The following is a 20989-nucleotide window of genomic DNA, read 5'->3' as shown; positions in this document are numbered from 1 at the left end:
TTCCAGAAGGGAAAGGTATGAGGTTCCAGATTCAGACTAAGGACCCAGTACTTCACCTGGTGAATGAAAACAAAGACCCTCCCGCCTCTGGGTAGTTTCCTATGTTCCCTCCTGCCCTCCATGTCCGTCCTTCCTGTTGGGATCCATCACCCCAGGATTTTCCATCTCCTGGGTTCCCCCTCTCCTGGTCTTGTCTTTCATCTTCTGTGTCCCTGTCTAACACAACCACATGGTTTCACTCATCCTTTGTCTCCCCTTCCCCTGCTCCGTAGGGTGCCAGCTCTGTGAGGGAGGCACTGGGGGTCCCCTTCTTTCACAGCCGACCTCCCTGGGCCTAGAACAGTGCCTGGTAAATATTTGCTGATGAATGACTCAGACTCCTCAGCAGCCACACGAAGTCAAAACGTATTAAATCACCGCCTAAAAAGTGCTGAGGGAAGGTCATCTACCACTTAGACTTTCTGTCTCTACATATCAGACACGCAGGGTCTCAGAAGTTTTACCTGCTCTGGATCCTTTCTCTGAGAATTGTTGGAAGATATGGTCTGTCAAAAAAAATGGGGAGAAAAATGAGAGAAAGGAAAACACGGGATCAAGGAAACAGTGGCTGCAGCCCAGGAGAGAGGCAGAGGGGAGTCCCAGATGAAGGCAAGTCCCCGGGAGCTGGGTGCACCAGGCCAGTAGGATGGCCATATACAGGGGAGCAGGGCTGGAGGGCCCCACAAGGGACACACCCAAGGAAACCCGAGTGGACGGAGCACTTGATATGCTCAGACACAGCAAGAAGACACTCAGGTCTGCAGAGGGCTTGGGATGATTTTTTTTTTTTTTAGTTGGCTATGGCTTAGTATTTTATTTTATTTTATTATTTTTTTAACATCTTTATTGGGGTATAATTGCTTTACAATGGTGTGTTAGTTTCTGCTTTATAACAAAGTGAATCATTTATACATATACATATGTTCCCATATCTCTTCCCTCTTGCGTCTCCCTCCCTCCCACCCTCCCTAGGCTTGGGATGATTTATGATGGATGTATAGAAGATGAAATGAAAAATGAGGTGGTTAGCCCCATTTAAATATTGTAATATGATTTTTTTTTTTTTTTTTTTTTTTGTGGTACGTGGGCCTCTCACCGTTGTGGCCTCTCCCGTTGCGGAGCACAGGCTCCGGACATGCAGGCCCAGCGGCCATGGCTCACGGGCCCAGCCGCTCCGCGGCATGTGGGATCTTCCCGGACCGGGGCACGAACCCGTGTGGCCTGAATCGGCAGGCGGACTCTCAACCACTGCGCCACCAGGGAAGCCCCTGTAATATGATTTTTTAAAGGCACTGTAATTACAGTACTCCTAGTGGCTCAGTTATGGATAATATTTACAAAGCCATTATAACGTAAACACCAAATACTGTGTTGGGCTGTTAGTGCATTGGAATCGGGAAAGAGCAAGATGTGTGTGGATTTGGCTGTGTCTGGTGTGTGCGTGGATTGCCGGGGAGGTGAAAATCCTCAACTTTCACAGTCAGATGTCAGTCACAGCATCAAGCTGAGAAATTTGAAAGTAAATACTAGAAGAAACAACCCAAACAACTGTAAGTGGTGGCCTCTCTAGGAAGCAAGTTGGCTTTTCAAATCATGTAAAAGAATCACTTAGAATATATATAAACATACAGATATATTTTAACTGTACACAATTTATAGTGCATGACAGTTTGCAAAAGAATAGGTCAATAAGAGGTATTGGCCATTTCTGCATAATTTCAAAAAAGGAATCACTTAGATCGGAAAAAATTAAGTATTCATATATTTACATGCCTGTTCAAAAAACTTTACTCGTAATGTTTGTGATTGCAAATATTTATAAGGCAATAAATGACTCTTTAAGTCCATGGTGGTATTTTCATACAATGGAATACCATTCAGCCATTAAAGTGTTGTAAATAAATACTTACCAGGTGTCATGTCATGATCATGATACATTATATATTATAATGAGGGGAGATTATTGACAACACTCTGACTCTATTTTTATCAAAATCTATTTCAATAGAATCCAATAGAATTCAATCTAACAGAAGTTGTAGAAGTAATGAGAGATCCATGGTTTCATGTGCCTCCTTTCGTTTGTCTGACTTTCCTAATTTTTTATACCTTGAACTTGCATTGCTTTTGTTGTACAATAAAATAAAGGGGAGAAGTCAGAACACTGCTCCCCAGGGCCATGCTCCCTCAGCTGGCTGCAGGACCAGACGGGCCCAGGTGAGAAGGGTACCTTGAGGTGGGTGGGGCTGACGGTCTGGGGACTGAGAGCCTTTAGGACACACCGCTTGTATGCACACTGGGAGACCAGGCCCCCGCTCAGCGTGACCATTTATGGAAGACGTGCCCTTTGTCCCCAGCACCTGCTGCAGCAGGAAGGCCAGCCCATCGATGGGAGTGTGGGTGCTGATGTCCCAGGGCTGGGGTCCCCAGGGGGCTCAGCATTCTGGGTGATTAGCTGTGCATGGGAGGGGGAGACAGAGGGACTCACCGTGGTGGAGGGGCCTGGAGGAGGCAGGACAGGTGGGCAGGGACCCTCTGAGCCTGAAGCTTGGGGACTTACCCTGAGGGCAGAAGAAAGCCACCGACAGGAAGAGTTGGGGAGAGTGGCTTGGTTGGATTTGCATTTAAGATGATTCTTCCCCGTGGAACAAAGGTTAGAGGTGCCGCCAGGAGTGGGGCAGGGAGACCCGCTGGAGGGCTGTCGCCGTGGGTCCAGTTGGAACCACAGGTGGGCTCGTTGTCCAGGGAAGGCCAGATACCAGGCAGGCGTCTTCTGCAGAGAGAACAGGCTTTATTGCAGGCGGCCCTGCAGGGAGACAGGAGGCGATGAGCAGCTCTGTGTCCCCATGAGCTTCCTAGGGTGACACCGATTGTTGACGTTGATCTGGGGAGGGGGCGGGGAGGAACTCGGAAACCATGGGTGGAAGGTGAGGGAAGTTTGGAGAGCGCCCTGCACATGCACGATTGTCCTTCATGCCTCTTCATGGGTCGCAGTGGTGAATTCCAGGGGTTCTCTGTGTTACATGGCGGGGGCTGTGGTTCAGCCTCTGACTCTAATGTTCGCTGCCGATCACTCTGGTCCCTCAGCGCGCCTTGCGCGATGCTTGGTCGGGTTGTTCCCGTATCTAAGGTTGCTGCCAAACAAGCTTGGAGGTCTGGGTGAATCGTTTTGTTTCTCCCTCATGGGCCTCAAGTGTGCGAGGTACAGGGTATGGTTTCAAGGTGAGAAGAGACAACCAGATAGCAGGTGTGGGTGGAGCTGGGAGCGGGGTCCAGTGTGGGTTGGACAGTAGGATGCACGTGCCTTGGATGGGATTTGAGAGTGAGGTGGGGGATGGAGGGAAGCGGGTAAGTCTGGGTTTCTGACCTGCACACCTGTGTGCACGGCGGACCTCTGGCGGGGCAGGGATGTCTCCATTGGCTGTGGGGGTGCAATAGGGCCATGGGCCACACTGAGTCAGACCCGCTCCAGCACTTTCCAGGAGGCCCTCAAGGAAGAGAGGCCAGGAGAAGGGGTTTAGATGCAAAGGGCAGGAGAAAGCGAGCTCTCCCAGGAAAGATGGTGTGTGCAGGGGGGAGGAGGGGAGGGGAGGGGGTGAGGGAGCCCCTATTAAGGGGTGGCTGCGGGGGTCTGATGGGGGCAGCCAAGGCAGGAGGGTGTTCTGGAAAGGCGGGAGTGGGACCATGAGAATTGAAGGAGATTCCCTGGACTTGGCGACCCCAAGGCCACTGCTGACCAGACGTGAGAGTTCTGGAGGGGGACTCAGGGCCAGTCGCAGGAAGGGGCAGTAGCAGTGGGGATGGAAATGGCTCTTATGGGGTGCCAGCCCTACTGCCCGCTCTTGGGGAGGTCACTGCATCTGTCCGGCGCCTTCCCTACATGGCATCAGCATAGGACAGCTGTCCAGTCCCCCAGCCTCTGTGTGGGGTCCTAGAAGCGTCTAACCTGTGGGTGGACACGGGCCGTGAATGAGGGCCAGGGGCCTCACTGGGATCCCAGGGGCCCAGTGAGAGTGACTTCAGCTGGACGGTCATCAGCGGGGGTGGTCCTCACACACCCATGGGAGCGGCATAAGGAGCACTCCTGGTGGCCTCTTGCAGGAATCAAGTCCCCATGCCCCTTCCTCCCCTGTCCTCCTCCCGGGACCTCACCAAGTTCCAGGACAGGAGACTCTTTTGGCACCCAGGTCTCTGGTGTGGCCTGGGCAGCGAGGAAGGCCAGGGCTGGTGTGAGGGCAGAGGGCCGGAGAGGGGGGCACCTGGGGGGGACATCCGGCCCAGGTGGGGCGAATGGGCCGGCAGCCTGCGGGTCTGGGCGACAGAGGGCCCTCTGAGGGGCAACCGTGAATGTCCAGGAATTCGGGGGGTCCTTCAGGGCCCAGCCCCCTGGCTCCAGGGGCAGGAATTCCAAGAAGGAAGCGTGCTTTGGGGTGGGATTGACTCAGAAGACTCAGGATTCAGGAGCACAGCCTCAGGCACTGAGAGCAGAACAGCCCTGGGAAACCCAGGCAAAGGCACCTTGAAGGCACAGTCCTAGATTTTGGAGTTTGCATAAACAGCGTGTGGTTTCTAACATTAGTGCAGTGGTCTTTATTCATAATTATCTGGAAATGAAGGAGCAATTTGTCTACCAGACAGGCTCACTTCCTGTTGTCGTTCCAGTGGATTTAAAAGTTGATGTGGATCTGTGAATTCGCTTGCATAATTATACTCTGATAGCTTTTCATTACACGTAATGCGATTTTAATGGAATTAATGTTCTGTATCAACAAATACATTGTTTTTATTGTTGTGCAAAGAGGAGACTCCTAAAAGAAGAGAATCAACATGATTTGTAAATGGTTTATATAATATTCTTTTCCAGACTGGGCAATGTAACTGCCCACTTCGTGTTGTGCTTTCTTTCCCACTTGGACTGAGAGAAAGAAGGGGGTCAGGAGGGTCCCGCATACACTTGGGTGCTGGTTGGGATCCATCTTTGAGAGTCACGTGTATGTCTTAAACTTTTTATCATTGTTCATCACAGAGGGGCAACCCACATGGAACTGCCCGTGGCCACCTGGCTGGCGCATCTCTGGGGAGAGCAGGCCTTCCTGCTCCCCACACACACTTGTGGGTCAGTGTCGGACCCCCAGCCAAGAGCTGGGGTTCTGGTTTCTTGCCCCCTTTATTCAGCTTTGCAGCCGTAAGTCTGCAGAGTCCGTTGATGTCTGTTGTGAAGCAAAGGGCCCAACAGTGCAAGCGCTGGACTCCCACCTGGGGAAGGGGGCATGGCAGGGGGTGATCTCCCAGTTTCTCAGGTATGCCCCCGCCCCCTGAGAAGGCAGAACCAGCCATGTTAGCCTGAGTCTCAATAAAGTGCTTTCTGTCTTCTGTATAAAACGTGGGAAATAGAAGGTTTCACAGAGGGTGTTAAAATCCCACTCTCGGGAGGTAATCAGAGGCGTCTTCGGGTTCCGTGCTAGTTTCTTTGTGTTTTTGCGTGTCGGCATTTGTATTTATCTACTTATAGAAGGGAAATTATCCCCCCTCCCAACCATGTTGTAGCCTGCTTTTCCTTTTCTTCTTTTCCTTTTATGTGGTGTGAACTTTTCCAAATGGCCCTAAATATTTTTCCATAACGAGGCTCCATGGCAGCAGTTGGGAAGGATCTGAAAGATAAGCAGTTCCCTCTTGCTGCAAACCCAGGTTGTTCCCCATTTTCAAAATGATAAATAACACTTTGATTAATATCTGGAATTCTTAGAAGAGGAATTACAGGCTCAAACTGTATGCTTAGTTTAAAATATTCATCACATAATACACACAGGGATTAAAGATTAGTATTACTGAAGGTTACACACATAAAAGCGAGCATCCTTTTGTCCCCTCCCCAATCTAGTTTCCCATCATTAAGTTTCTTGCATTTCCTTCCAGAGAAACATTTCTGTATGCACCAGCACCCGTTCCTTTCTGTTTACACAAATGGGATTCATTTTCTGCACACCGGGCTGTGTCTTGTCAGTTATTTATCTTTGAGACCGTTCCACAACAGCACAAGCAGATCTACCTCAAATGTCATAATGCGTATATTCATGTTATATGTAAATATCAAAGTTTATTTAACTAGCCCTTTATTATTACCCACTGGTTACAGCTTTTTGCAGTAAACAGTGTGGTGTACCTCTGGTAGCACATCGTAGGCTAAACTCCCATCACTGAGTATGAGTATGTGCAGTTTCTAATTTGGGAGGTTTATGAACTTGCCCCCAAGGCAGGCTGCCTTAATTTATACCAACACCCATAATGTTCGAGAGGAACCTTCCCCCTGCCCCTTGCCGCCACTGGGTTTTTATCAAACTCCACTAAAACACATTTACAGTCTGATTGATAAAAATATTCCTCTTTTGGCTTGCTTTTAAAAAATCGGAGTAGGTTTAAGCATCCCTTTATATGCTTACTGTCCATTAAAAATGTGAACTTCCTATTCCGAATCCTTAGTCACTTTTTTCTATTGAGTGGTTCCTTTTTCTTATGAATGTATATGAATTCTTTGTGAACTGAGACAATCACCCCTTTGTTTATTGAGTGTATTATAAATATTATTCCCATGTGCAGTTGGTCTCTGATTTTATGTTCTTTTTAAACATAAATATATGTTCATTGGCTCTTGCCATGACTACATAAAGAAGCACCCAAAGGTCGATAGTTGCCAGTAGCCTACCTTTATTTTCTCCTCTGGGTTTGCAGGCCACTGGGGCCCGCACTTTGGGCTGGAGGCTCCTGGTTGGGTTTAGGTCTGTGCCATGTGTCCATTCTGGGGCCCAGGCTGATGGGGCTGTGTCCTTCTGTGGGCCGGGAGGCAGGAGCGCAGAGGGCGAGGGGCAACACGTGATACCCCCGGGGTGCCTTGGGTTGGCGGCCACCCCCACCTCCCATGGCCAAGGCCAACATTGGGTGGGGATGGCACTGTGCCCACTCTGTCCAGAGGCTACCACGTCACGTGTCAGAGCCTCGTACTTCTTATACAGGGAGGCCCTAGGACTGAGAACCAAGATTCTGTTCATCACATGCAGGTGCTTTTTAGAAACAAATATTTAATTCATTCATCTTTTCTATTAGGACCCTTGATTCTGTGTCGTGCCTCAAAAGGCTGACTTCTTTTCTAGAGATTCTTTCAAGATTCTGCCGTGTTCTTCTAGGGTGTTCGTGTTTTGATTTACTTCTTGGTTCCTCTGGAATTTTTTTTGGTATAAAAAGTGAGGTAAAGATTAAGCTTTATTTCTTTCCAAGTGTCTAATCAGTTGTCCCAATACTTTTGATTGGATAGGTTTTCTTTTCCCCTTTTTAGTATGTGAATGAGAATTGCATGGGATTTATGTATTGCTTCGTCCTTCTATTTAAAGAAATGAATCTTTTTCCATCTAATAATGAAGTATTTTATGATTTCAGTAGATGTTTGAGATTTTCTTGATAGTGCTTTCATTCATTTCACATTAGTCTGGTTATTCTAAGACAGTCTACCTTTTTGCTTGCTGTTACAAATGGAATAATCTTTCCTTAATTTTATCCTCTTTTCTAACCGGGCTTTTCTTACATGCCTATGTGAAAGCTATTTTTTCTGTAGTTCATGAGTTTATATCCTGACATTAGAATGGGGTGAGTCACTTAACCTCTTGGTACTTTACTTTTCTCATCTGTGCAGTAGGGCACAAAGATCACACATGCCTTTCAGGGTTGTCAGGATACAAAGAGGTAAAGTATAAAACCTTGGTAAGTGTCTGGTATACAGTCAGTGCTCAATAAATGTGAGTATTGATAGTAATATACTTTCTTCATATGTTACTTTTCTAACCAGATGGTTTACTGAATCCTCTTATGGTTTCTTTTTCTTTTCTTTTCTATCAATTCCCTTGGGATTTCTAGTTTGATAAGTATATCGTTTTCAAGTAGTAGTAATTCTGCCCCCTTTTCCAGTACTTATGTTCGTTTTCTGTTGCTACAGAGCAAATTACCACAAGCATAGAAGCTTAAAACAGCACAGGTTTATTATCTCACAGTTTCCATGGGTCAGGAGTCTGGAGCATTTGGGCTGGGTCCCCACTCGGGGTCTGAAGGCTAAGATCAAGGTGAGGCTTGATGCAGCCTCGTCAGGTGACCTGACCAGGGAAAGATCCGCTTCCACACTCCCTAGGGTGTGGGCAGAACTCGTTCTCGTGGTTTTCTTGCAAGCTGTGGGATGGAGAAGCCCTCCCACAACACGACAGGGCAGCGCACCCTGCAAGGCCAGTGCAGAATCTCCCACGTGCTTCAAATCTTTGACCCAGGAAGGGCCGAGACCCAGAGGGCTTGCTTGATGAGGTCAGGCCCACCCAGGAGAAACTCCCTTGGATTGACTTAAGGGAGTTAACTCAAACTGATTTGGAACCCAAGTATGGCTGCAAAATCCTTTCACCCTTGTCACATAGTGTAACCTCAGCCCAAGGAGATCGAAATCCATCAGGTTCACAGCCCCTCCCATCCTCAAGGGGAGGAGATTCTGTAGAAGGCGTACACCAGAGGTGGAGGTCATTGGGACCCTCTCACTGGTCTGCACACCACACTAGTATTTTCAGAAGAATTTTAAATATAAGTGGTGATTGTGGGCATCTTTATCTTATTAAATGAAGAACTTTTTTTTTTTGTAAAAAATGGAGATTGAATTTTATCAAATGCCTTTTCTACATCTACTGAATTACCATATTTTTCACTTTTATCATATTAATGATTAATTTTATTACTACATTTCCTCTTAGTGAACCATCTTTTCATTCCTGACATGAACCCCTTGTTTTGTTCTTTATCCTTCTAAATGTACTGCTAAATTCTATTTTCTACCATTTTATTTAAAAATTGATGTTCCTCTGTTTATAAGTAAAATTGGTCTATTTTCTACTCTTTTGATATTTTACAGGTTTGTAATTGTTATGCTGACATTTGTAAAAAAAATTTGGAAAGTTTCCTTGTTTTCTCCCTCTGTGCTCAGAGAAAAATTAAATAATGTCGGAAATCTCTGTGCTTTGAAGTTTGTGAAGAATTTGCCTGTAGCTGTTGGCCACTTTCCCAATTTCTTAGTGTTAATAGGTACATTTAGCTTTTGGATTTGAGAGGGAATCAACTGTAGTAATTTATATTTTGCATACCACATTAGTAATTTATATTACTAGTATAAATTAATACAAAATTAAAGTAATAGGGCTTCCCTGGTGGCGCAGTAGTTGAGAGTCCGCCTGCTGATGCAGGGGACACAGGTTCGTGCCCCGGTCCGGGAAGATCCCACATGCTGTGGAGCGGCTGGGCCCGTGAGCCATGGCCGCTGAGCCTGCTCGTCCGGAGCCTGTGCTCCGCAACGGGAGAGGCCACAACAGTGAGAGAGGCCTGCGTACCACAAAAAAAAAAAAAAAAAAAAAAAAAAAAAATTAAAGTAATATAAACCAATATAAAAATATACTAATATTTGTAACTTATACATTAGAAAATCACCTGTGACATCCTGGATGCTGTAGATTGAACGTTTGTGTCCCCCTAAAATTCACACGTCAAATCCTAGTCCCCAGTGTGATGGTATTTGGAGTAGAGCCTTTGCGAGGGGATTACGTCATGAGGGTGGAGTCCGCATGAATGGGATTAGTGCCCTTATAGGAGAGACTCCAGGAGCTCCCTCACCCTTTCCACAAGTGAGGACACAGTGGAAGGACCACTGTCTATGGACCAGGAAGTGGGCCTCACCAGACACCGATCTGCCTATGCCTTGGTTTTGGACAAAGGACATGCTTCTTGAGGCACTGCAGGTCTCTGAGGCCCCCCACCTCATCTGCAAATACACACACACACACACACACACACACACACACACACACACACACACACACACACCCCACACGGTGGCAGGTGGCTGGACTGGCAGAACTCTATTGGGAAAAATTCCTCCATTTTGGGTCTATAGAAACTCACTGATGAAGATCAAGTGCTGTATTCACAACAAAAGACTTCCAAGAATGCAGGCATCAAAGAAAGCCAGCTGCAGTGAGTGGGGGTCAACAGAAACAATGAAGGACAGACTTAGACACCTTCCTTTCACTACCCCCTTGGACTCTGGAACCTCTGAACGTGAAACAGTTAAAGTAATTATGGGCAGAATCCTAAAGATGAGCGTGCAACAAGAAACTATCTGAAACAAATAGCTGTATTTGGGGAAAGGTAAAAATAGAACTTCTAAATACCTAAAATATAACAATTGAATTTTTCTAAACAAATGCAAATGTTCAACAGCTGATTAATAGGGAAAATTAGTCATCTGGAAAATACACCTGGAGAAAATATTCAGAATGAAATACTGAGCGGCACGGGTGTGGCCGATGTGAAAGAAGAACTAAGGGATTTGGAGGATGAAGTACGAAGGATCAGCATGTGGCTCTTGGGGTCCCCGACAGAGAGGATGTAGGAGAGAAAATATTTGAAGAAGTACTGGCTAAAAATTTCCAGAACTAATGAAAAATATAAATTTACAGATTCAGGAGCACAGTCCATCTCAAAGAGGATAAAGAAAAAGAAATGCACACGTAGACATATCATGCAGAAACTTCAGAACACCAAGGGCAAGGAGACAATCTTAAAAGTCTTTAAAGAGTGAGCAACACCCCTCAAGGAACAGCAGTTTAACGACAGCCGACTTCTTGATGGCAACAGTGGAAACCAGAAAGTAGAATAATATCTTCAAGCTCTTGAGAGAAGAAACTGTCCACTTAGGATTGTGTATCCAGCAAAACTACTCTTCAAGCATGAGGTGAAGTAAGAAATTTACAGATAAACAAAAAAGGGGAATTTGCCATTAAAAGATCTGCACTGAATCAAGGATTTCTAAATCAAGGGTTCCTAACTTCTGGTAGAGCAGTCTGGTGAGGTCTTTGGGGTCCCTCTCAGAATGAGGTTTTTAAATGCATGAAATAAAATATACAGGATTACAAAGGAAACTAATTATTTTAAAACATTTTAAAATCAACTTATTTTTAAAAGTATAATAATATATGTGTGACATTACTCATCAAATAACAAAATCCAGTGTCAGGTCTAGAAACTACCCTAATTTCAGAGTAAGCGGCTCTAGAGAAGCCTACATATTACAGGGCAGAGCCAGGGCACATGAGTTTGGTACCCAGCGTACGTGAGCTAATTTGCATCAAGGAAACACACATTGCAGTAGAACAGGTGGCGTGTATCTCAGCTCTGAGTTATTTATAACATTTATATGATTTTACTTTTTTTTCTTTCATGGGGCAACTTTGTCATCGATTTATAGCTTTGCTACTGTACGAAAAGCAAATGAAAGCTGCAGACTTCTTTTTCTATTGTGGAGAATGGCTTTGAGGAGAGTGGCTTTCCTTGTGGATGTTCTGAGTTTGATGCACTGATATGCAGAGAAAGCGAACGGTTGGGAGCAGGAAATGTGCTGAGGGAAGGAGGCACAGGCATGGGTGGGATGGGAAGGCTGCAGAGGTGTCTCTTTCCCAGACGGGAGCCGAGATGGACTCAGGAGGCTGAGGGCCTTCACACCTGATGGAACCTGGCCGTGTGGCCCCGGGGAGACCCAGACAAAGAAAACCAGGCTGAAAGAGAAGAAAATGGAGGTGGGATAAAGTAGGAGGATCACCTACTCCATGAGGCCCACGTAGCGCAGGCCTGCAATCCGGAAGGTGTGGAAGGTGGGGACCCACAGACGTCTTTCATTCTGAGCAGCTCAGAGTACTATCTGTGCCCTTATTGCAACAGCAGGTCTTTCTCCAGACACGTGCATGCTGGCTTTTTAGTGGTAAACTGGTACCACTGTAGCTATGGGGCAGCCGGCCATATATTTTGTGAAATAATTTAACTGGTTTTCAAGTCTGCATTCTGGAAGCAGTTGCTTCACTACCCGAAATCTTGCATTACTCTTTGCCTTTGAACCAGATTGGAAGATCTGAAGAAAGTTCCTGATTTTAGTCAGTGAAATAACTTTTCAGTCTCAGAGACAAGATTTAAAGGACTGATTTATTCCGGGCCTCGGAGTACAGGGGCAGCACCAATCAAAGGCAAGGACTTCTGCTGTAAAGATGCTGTTACTTCCCCGCAGTCTCTTATCCCCTCTCATTGCTCCCAACAGCAGGAAGCTCTTTCTCCTTTCTAATTTTATCTCTTGCATCTCTGTAGGCTGGGTGGGGAAGTGGAGAAAAGAGCCACTTGGCGTCCTCACAGCAACTCACAGGTGCTGGGAAAGTTAACCCTCCTCTCTGGGCAGCATCATGCCTTTCCTGTTCTTTTTGGCTTTTCTTTCACAACTACTGAATTGTCTGTTCCTCTTCTCTGACCCACTTCAGTGTCTTTGTAAACTGCAGACTTTGAATATCAATCCTGGCAAATTAAACAGGACAGAGGGTACTTGAGATATAATTTCACTGGCCAGTTAGATGCAGGACCCCGTTCCTCACAGGAGTGGTACAAAGTAAGCCTGCAGAATTACCGATGTGGCAGAACATGCAACATCGTCCTGCCTTGTTGCTAGGATGGAGCAAACAGCAGTTCAACCTAAGTCCCTGTCTTTTCAGAGCAGGGATATGGTCCCCTCCCCTGGTTGCCATGGGGATAGGAGCAGGCACCCTCAGGGAGGAGGAGCCCAGCATCTGGTCTTTGAAAGTCTCCTCCACTCTAACGTAGTCACCCTTGTTAGAGCTGGTGCTGATGTTTCTGTACCAGAGGCAGAGAAGTCAGCTCTGCCTGAGAGCAGATGTGGAGGGAGAGGGGATATTTAGGAACAAAAATCCAGCATCCCACTCTGGATGTGTTAGTGTATTAGTAAGCTTAGGCTGCAGTAACAAAATATCGTAGAAATAATGACATTTGCAGAAACATGGGTGGACCTGGAGATTGTCCTACTGAGTGAAATAAGTCTGATAGAGAAAGACAGATATCGTATGATATCACTTATATGTGGAATCTAAAAAAAACGATACAAATGAACTTATTTACAAAACAGAAACAGACTTACAGATATTGAAAACAAACTTATGGTTACCAAAGGGGAAAGGTGGGGGAGGTATAAATTAGGAGTTTGTAATTAATATACACATACTACTATATATAAAATAGCTAATCAACAAGGACCCACTGTAAAGCACAGGGGGGCGCTATTGATATTCTATAATAACGTATATGGGAAAAAAATCTGAAAAAGAATGGACGTGTATATGTATAACTGAATCACTTTGCTGTATACCTGGAACTAACACAACATTGTAAATCAACTATACTCCAATATAAAGTAAATATTAAATTTAGAAATTTAACATAGACTGGGCCGATTAAACAGAAATGTGTTTCCTTGAAGTTCTGGAGGCTGAAAGTCTGCAATCAGGATGCTGCCATGGTCAGGTTTTGGGGAGGGCCCTCTTCTTGGCTGGTAGACAGCTCACTTCTCTGTGTCCTCATGTGGCCTTTCCATGGTGTGTACATGTGGAGAGAGAGATCTCTCTCTCCTTCTCTTCCTATAAGGTCACCATCCCATCATGGGGGCCCCACCTTCACAACCTAATCTAACCCTAATCACCTCCTGAAGGTCCTGCCTCCAAATACCACCACATTGAGGGTTGGGGCTTCACCATATGGGTTTGGGGGGACATTCAGTCCCTGACAATTTGTTTTCTATTTCTGCAGAGCAGATTTCTGCAAACTTTGCAGCTTAACACAACACCCATTTACCATCTCACAGATTTCTTGGGTCATCAGTCTGGACATGGCTTAGTAGGGTCAACTGGCCAGGGTCCCACAAGGCTGCAGTCCAGGTGTTGCCAGGGCAACATCATTTCAAGATGCCGTCCCTGGGGAGGGTCACAGAATAGCACATCCTACTCACACTCAAGGGGAAGGCATTATACAAGGTCGGGATCTCCATGCCTCATTGCGTTTGATGGTTTTATTCTTTGCCTTCATATAGGGGACTTGGACCCATTCCCAATTATAGTTATTATTGATATTTAGAAATGTAAATTATCTTCAAGAAGCAAATAGTCCATGTTTGTTGGAAGTAAAATTATTTGAGGGGATTTGTGGAATTATAACTTCATGATGAAGATGGGAAATGTCAAGAATTTTTACTGTGGCCTAAGATAAGTGCTGTTAACTTCCTTTGTGTTTAGAAACCCCTGCTCTTCGGAGGTCCAGTAAAATCCCTGTTGTAAGTGGCCTGGTCATTGTAGAGACTTGATAGTTGTAGCAGCTTCAGCTTAGAAGATGAAGGAGTTCTGTCTGTGCGTATCAGAGAGGACTTGAGAGGTCTGGGGTGGTTTGGGAGTTCAGTGGGGCCCCATGTTCTCTCGAATTCCTAGGCCCTTCTTGGGTGAGGAGGCGTTGGGCCACGTCTGGAAGGATGGGTGAAATTTCATCTGGTAGAAATGAGAAGGAGAAGGCAGAGCGTAAGTGGACATCTTCTGGGAGATAGTCTGAGAATTCTCATCCTCTCTCCAGCCGCAGTCTGGGCGTGGCCAGTGTTGGCGTGAAGGGCAGACAGAGGACACTGTGGAAGCCCCATCCTAGGCGGATGGTGGGGTCAGAGCTCAGCCCCCAGAGCTTGGCCATCATCTGAAGGAAGAGAAAGGGGTGGGGCTGAGGCAGGGGGCCAGGAGGTGGGCGGTGACAGGAGGGGAGTGCTGAGTATGGAGGGAAGACAGCCTGCAGGGGTTCCGTTCCAGGGCTCGTGTTTGAGAAATGCAGTGGCTTTGGTGCCCAAAGTGGCCAGGACATGAGTGGAGGCTCACTTAGGGCGGTGCTGGTGGGAAAGCAGGGACCAGATTTGTGTGGGTCTGGTTGCCCGTCCAGGGAGGTGACATTCACCTGACAGGCGTCCAGCGCAGTTCCAGTGGAGGGGCAGAGGTGAGTGAGTGGCAGAGCACCCCGTCCAGGCAGGTAAATCATGAGAGCGAGGGCAAGCAGAGGGGGAGGAGAGGTGTCGAGAGGGAGAGCCAACCCAACTTCACGACTGCGGCTCCTGAACGCGCCAGGAGCTCAGATGTTGATGGCGGAGTTGGCAGAAGTTTTGGATTCTCCACAAGAAGGTTTGGAGGTGGAGAGAAGAGGTCAGGGTGTGCGCTCTCCAGCATAAGGTGATGGTGAGAGTCCCGACAGCCTATCCTTAGGAGAAATGGCAGCTCAGTCCAACGGAAAATGACTAGGGGGAAGTCGTGTGTCCATTGAGGAGGAAGAATTCGACACCAGAGAGGGTGTTCTGATGGGTGGAGTGTTGGGTGCAGAAGGGGAGAGAGCGGCTTTAGAGTCACGTGGAGAAGAATGACGGAGACTTGGCCTCGGAGACCGTGGGGCAGGGGGGTGGGGAACAGCAGCCCAGGGTTTCTGTGACGGCTGCAGCTGGAGCTGGGCAGCATCACGGAGAGAGGAGACTCGGGAGGTGGGAAAACGGTTGTCTAACATTTGCGGCACTGGCTGCGTTCGGGAGAGGTACGTGCCCTGAAGAGAGAAGGTAGATGTGACAGGCTGGGGAGCAGAGCATGCGGAAGCTCTTCCATTCATTCTTTTCTGTTAAGTGTGTGTGTGTGTGTGTGTGTGTGTGTGTGTGTGTGTGTGTGTGTGTGTGTGTGTGTGTGTGTGTGTGTGTGTGTGTGTGTGTGTGTGTGTGTGTGTGTGTGTGTGTGTGTGTGTGTGTGTGTGGAGACCAGCACGGCACTGGGTGGGTGGAGGCTGCAGGGTCTAAGACTCGGTCCTGCTCAGTGCAGAGGTGCTGGAGGGTGAACTGGGCTCTGTCACCAACGGGACCTTGTGGGTCTGTTCAATTGCGTGTTCTGCTCCGGGTCTGGGGTCGGTCCTTTTGGAATCCCAGGGGAAGTGCAGCCCGGCCCCTCCAGCCTGGTCCCGGACTGCCTGGCCCAGGCCCACTGTGGAAAGTCAAGGTGGTAACGGCCCTTGTCTGTTGCATCCAGCGACCCCTCTGAAGGCAGATTGCGGTGGGCAGTGGGCGTGGGGTGCAGCTGTGTCTCTGTGGTCCAGTGGCCCTGCCTGGACACAAGGAGACTGGGAATATGGGGATCAGCAAACATGGGTCTGACGTGGGCTTGGGGGGCAGCCCGGAAGAAGGGTGTGCCAGGAGCCGAGGGTGGTTCTCCTGGGAGTTGGCAGACAAAGGGCGACAGGGGAGCCAGGGCGGAGGGGGCACTGCTGGGGAGGTTCTGGGGGGGACACGCTCGGCGGGGTGGGGGCCAGGGGTGGGGCAGGGCTGGCCTGGGCCGGGGCGGGCAGCCTAGAGCCAGTGTGGACAGTGAGGGAGCCTCCTGGGTGGGGTGAGAGTGAAGGGGAGACCCCTGTAGGGGCTGGTGGTGGTCCCAGGTGTGGGAGAACAGAGGGAGCCTTCAGGCCGCTGGGCAGGTTGCGGGTGACCTGTGAGTGGGGACAGCACCGCCTTCCCCAAAGTAGTGTGTTCAGTGCTGTCTGTGATGTTAAGTCACACAGCAAGTATCTCTCAGGACCTGGGGGGATAAGGCTGAGGGCCCGGGAGTGGGTGGGAGGCTCGTTCGGAAAACGCATCTGCTCTCGGCATCCCTGCGAGCTGGTCACTCTGGCCCCGCGTGGTGGCTGCAGGTGTGACTGTCGGGAGGGACAGACCCACCACCATGACCCGCTCCTGCCTGCGTGCTGTGCTCTAGAAAAGTCCTGGGAGGCTCCTCACCCCCTGCTCCCTCTGTTCCAGGTGCTGCTGTCGGGACTTATCGGCGTCGTCTCCTGGAAGAGGCCCCTGTCCCTCGTGGTAAGTGGCACCCGGGTCCCCATGCGGCCATGGAGCAGGGCTCTGCTCGCGGAGGTGTGAGTGCTTTCAAGGCGCGTTCGTCTTGACCATGGGCGTCCTGCTGCCCCCTCCACAGGCGCTCACGGGCCATCCTCTTTCTGTTTTTCAGTGTTGTGCCCTCTTGGAGGACATGCCACCAACAAAGGCATTTTAATAAGTGCAGATGCAAGCGTTTTCTCTAGACGGATAAACACGATCGTGCACATGAATAGGCTTACGGGTGATCACACAATAGGACGTAGCTCATCCGAGTTCGAGAAATGTTAGCTTTCTGTGTGTTTTGGAGACTGTGAAACTCTATGAGGTATTGGTATTTCTTTGCATAGATGTTTCTTTGGAAGAAGGAAGAAAGGGGTGCCCCTGGAGCCCTCTCTTATGGGGTCAGGCCTCATGCTGGGGAGGAAGACGCCACACGGGGGGTGGAAAGAGGATGATGGTTTTTCCATCTGAAAGTACCCAGGGTGAATTTATGTCTATTGATTTGTATGTGTGTTCTTCTCAGCATGTGCATTAATATATTTATGTGTCCACGTCAGGACTATACGGAGAGGTTTTCTGGGTTTTGATGGATAATGAAAAAGACGGCATGGATTTTTTCCTCTTAGGTAGTAATCAATTATTTAAAATCTCTTCTTTAAGTGATTAGACTTGGAGATAATGACATACTAAATATTAATGGAAATAGAAAAAAACCCACAAATCTTGTCTGTTGTAAACACCTCCTCCTTCGTGAGGGGAATCATGACATCCTGAAAAGGCACTGGGAGAGAGGGGTAGTTTAATTCAGGGGGCTTCCTCTTGTACAAAATACTGAGAAATTTCCTTAAAATGTTTTTATATTGACATTTTCAAATATTCACCAGAATAGAGAGACTAGTATAGTGAACCCCGTGTACCCCTATCCGTCCTCAATGGTATCAACATTGACTGGTCCTGTTTCATCTAAGCCCCTTGCTGGATTATTTTAAAGTAAATCACGGCTTGTGTATTGAGACACTGACTCTTCTGTGCAGGGGCAAGTGGCGGCAGACACTGGGCCGTGGGGCCTGACGTTTTGGCTGTGCTGTGGGTCCCCTTCAGGGAAACGGGGACAACCTGCCCATCCCTCCTGACCTACCCCCACCCTGCAGGGCAGAGAGAGTAGGCCCTCAGCCTGGCGTCTGGACAGAGGGAAGCCGCCCTCCTTCGGGTGGGTGTGTGGGATGGGAGAAAGGGCACCCGTCCCCGCCACCGCACGCCTGCCCCAGCCCTACCCTGGGACGGAGCTTCTCGGGACTGGGCATCTTACCGCGAAGGATGCACGTGCTCATGCCTGCTGAGGGGTCAGGACTCCTTGTGCAGGTGGCGCAGGTGTGTCCTTGGGGTGGGGGGGTGCCCGCAGCAGTAGGGTGGGTCTCGGGGCCTCGCCCAAGGAGGATGGCCCCAGCGGGAGCCCCTGCAGCCGAGCTTTCCAGGGGCTCACCCCCCAGCTCCGCACAGCCCAGCAGCTCTCCAGGTAGACGAGGAGGAAGGGCTCCCCCAGCTCAACTGGCTGCTTTGCTGAGTCAGGGAGGTAAGGGGTCGGTTAGGGTGACACCAGCAGCTCTCAGACCCCAGACTTCGTGTCTTAACGCCGTGAACATCTGCTTCCTGCTCCCATCCAGGTGGGCTTTCCAGGCAGCGGCTGCTCCCCCCACACCAGATTCAAAGACCCCGCTTGCTTCCACCAGTGGCCCTGCACTCCCCAGGCCCGTGGGGTCCCCTGCATTTCAGTGAAGGGGGGAGAGGAAGGAGAAACACGTGCTCCTTGACTTCCTTGGCCTGAAAGGGACACTCATGCTTGCACGTCACACCAGTGGGGAGGGCTCGTCACGGGGCCCGAAGCGTGTCTGGTTGGGAAGGAAGCTGAAAAAGGTGGTCCCTCCCTGGACGGGTCCCTCCCAGAGACGGCCCACATTGTGGAGTGGGGACAGAGTCTTGGCGGAGAGCTGGTTGTCTCTGCTGTAAGGACACTCTTCTGTCTGTTGACCAGGATGATACAACTTTTGATTCGTTTGCAGAAAACTCACTCTCTGAACTGTGAGCGTTGATGTGGCCTTAGTTTTCCTCCCTTCCCAGCCTCACCCTGACACCTGGACCCTCTGGACTGCCGGCGTGTGGTGTGGGCCTCGACTGACAGGTCCTCCCCGACCCCTCTGGCCTCTGCCCTGCCCTTCCACTCATGAGGGCTCGCTTCTCGCTGCTTCCTGGAAGCCCTCCTTCCCCCCAGGCTCCTCCGAGCGTCTGCGTCCAAGCCCCTCATCCTGTTCCACAACATGTAGGGCCCACCTACAAACTACTGTTAACAGGAACCACGTGCTGGGCGTTTCCTTCGTGCTAAGCCCTGCACGGGATCCGCTGAGCTTATCCACACAGTATCCTTGTGAGTAAGCTACTGTTTTTATCCCCATTTTCCAGAAGAAAAGGAAGACTTAGAAAGGTAAATATCTTGCCTAGGGTCTCACAGCTAGAATAGCTTGAAGTCTTCATTTAAATAATTCCTTTTTTTTTGAGAATTATTTTTTATTGAGGTGACATTGGTTTATAACATCATATAAGTTTCATGTGTACAGCCTTATATGTCTACATCTGTGTACGCTGCAGTGTGCTCATCACCAAATATCCAGTTTCTATCCATCACTCCTCCACTGAGCCCCTTTCCCCTCTGGCAACCACTATTCTGTTCTCTGTTATCTACGTGTTTGTTTTTGGTTGCTTTGGTATGTTCGTTTATTTTGTGTTTTGTTTGTTTTTAAGATTCTACATACCAGTGAAATGATACAGTATTTGTCTTTCCCTGTCTGACTTACTTCACTTAGCATAAAACCCTCAAGGTCCATCCATGTTGTCACAATTGGCAAGATTTTATCTTTTTTATGGCTGAGTAATATTCCATTGTATATATGTGCCACATCTTCTTTATCCATTCCTCTGTTGATGGACACTTAGGTTGTTTCCATGTCTTGGCTATTGTAAATAGTGCTGCAGTGAACGTCGGGGTGCATGTGTCTTTTCAAATTAGTGTTTTCTTTTTCTTCAGATATATGCCCAGCAGTGGGATTGCTGGGTCGTATGGTAGTTCTATTATTAATTTTTTGAGGAACCTCCATACTGTTCTCCATGGTGGCTGCACCAATTTACATTCCCACCAACAGTGTAGGAGGGCTCCCTTTTCTCCACATCCTCTCCAGCATTTATTATTTCTTGCCTTTTTGACAATAGCCAGTCCAATGGGCATGAGGTAATAATCTCATTGCAGTTTTGATGTGTGTTTCTCTGATAAATAGTTATTTTATATCAAGCTCCAGTTTTATCCTTTACTCTAATGGTACGTTTCCATCTTCCTGAGGCATAAAACTGAAGAGGCCACTGTGAGTTCTGGTTCATTTCCAGGGGGACACGACACGCCCCACCCCTGCGAATGACCACCAGAGCAAGTTGCCCTCTCTGAAGGGAGGTGTCTGCCCCTCGAGGTGTTGGAAGAGCCTCGCAGGCTGGCTGGGGGAGGCCAGGAGTGACGCTGATGTGGGGCTGTGGGGGCTGCCCTCAGTCGGTTGACCATATCTCTCCTCCGACGGGCTGGTGAGTGTGGGCCCGTCACAGCCCTGCTGGGCCTCCTTTCTCTGCCTCACTCTGAGCCCGTCAGACAGAGTGAGGTGGGGGAGGGGGTGTAAGCTTCAGGTCAGAGCGACTTGATGTGTTGTGGGTGGTGGAGGGACTTGCGTTGGGAAAGAGGACAAGGTGGGGGCAGCAGGCTGGCTGATGGGGGCGGGAAGGAGGCCGCCCTTTCCAGCTGGGGCCTGTGATGTGAGGGGAGGAGGAGGGAGATGCTGTGACATTCTCACCATCGTATTTTCTAAGAGCCTTTCCAAATTCTGAAACAAGGCAGGCGCTACGCCAGTAGAGAATACGTATGTTCACATTTTTTTTTCATTCATTTTTTTCTATGTGCTAAGTGTCTCCTATGATTGAGATAATTGTCTTCCTTACATCAAACTATAAAAGGTTCTACATTACGCTAGATGCCAATTAAGATTCAGATTGTATAGCTCTGATTAGCTCATGTTTTTGAAAGATTCAGTGGCATGTCTT

General features: G+C 48.5%; 1 protein-coding gene across 1 annotated transcript in view; it reads left to right on the top strand.

The window, feature by feature from the left end:
- The window catches only part of ENTREP2 (endosomal transmembrane epsin interactor 2), a gene marked incomplete at both ends in the record, with an annotated part of 358528 nt that overhangs the window by 169055 nt on the left and 168484 nt on the right, over positions 1-20989 (top strand). The window contains one exon of the mRNA XM_082851600.1: positions 16784-16840. Coding sequence (XP_082707726.1) covers positions 16784-16840 — 57 coding nt within the window. The remainder of the gene's footprint in view (positions 1-16783; positions 16841-20989) is intronic.

This window comes from Leucopleurus acutus (genome assembly GCF_964270905.1).
Source record: "Leucopleurus acutus genome assembly, chromosome: 1".
NCBI lineage: Eukaryota > Metazoa > Chordata > Mammalia > Artiodactyla > Delphinidae > Leucopleurus > Leucopleurus acutus.
Note: the sequence above shows the minus strand (reverse complement) of the source record. Positions and strands in the feature narration are given on the sequence as shown.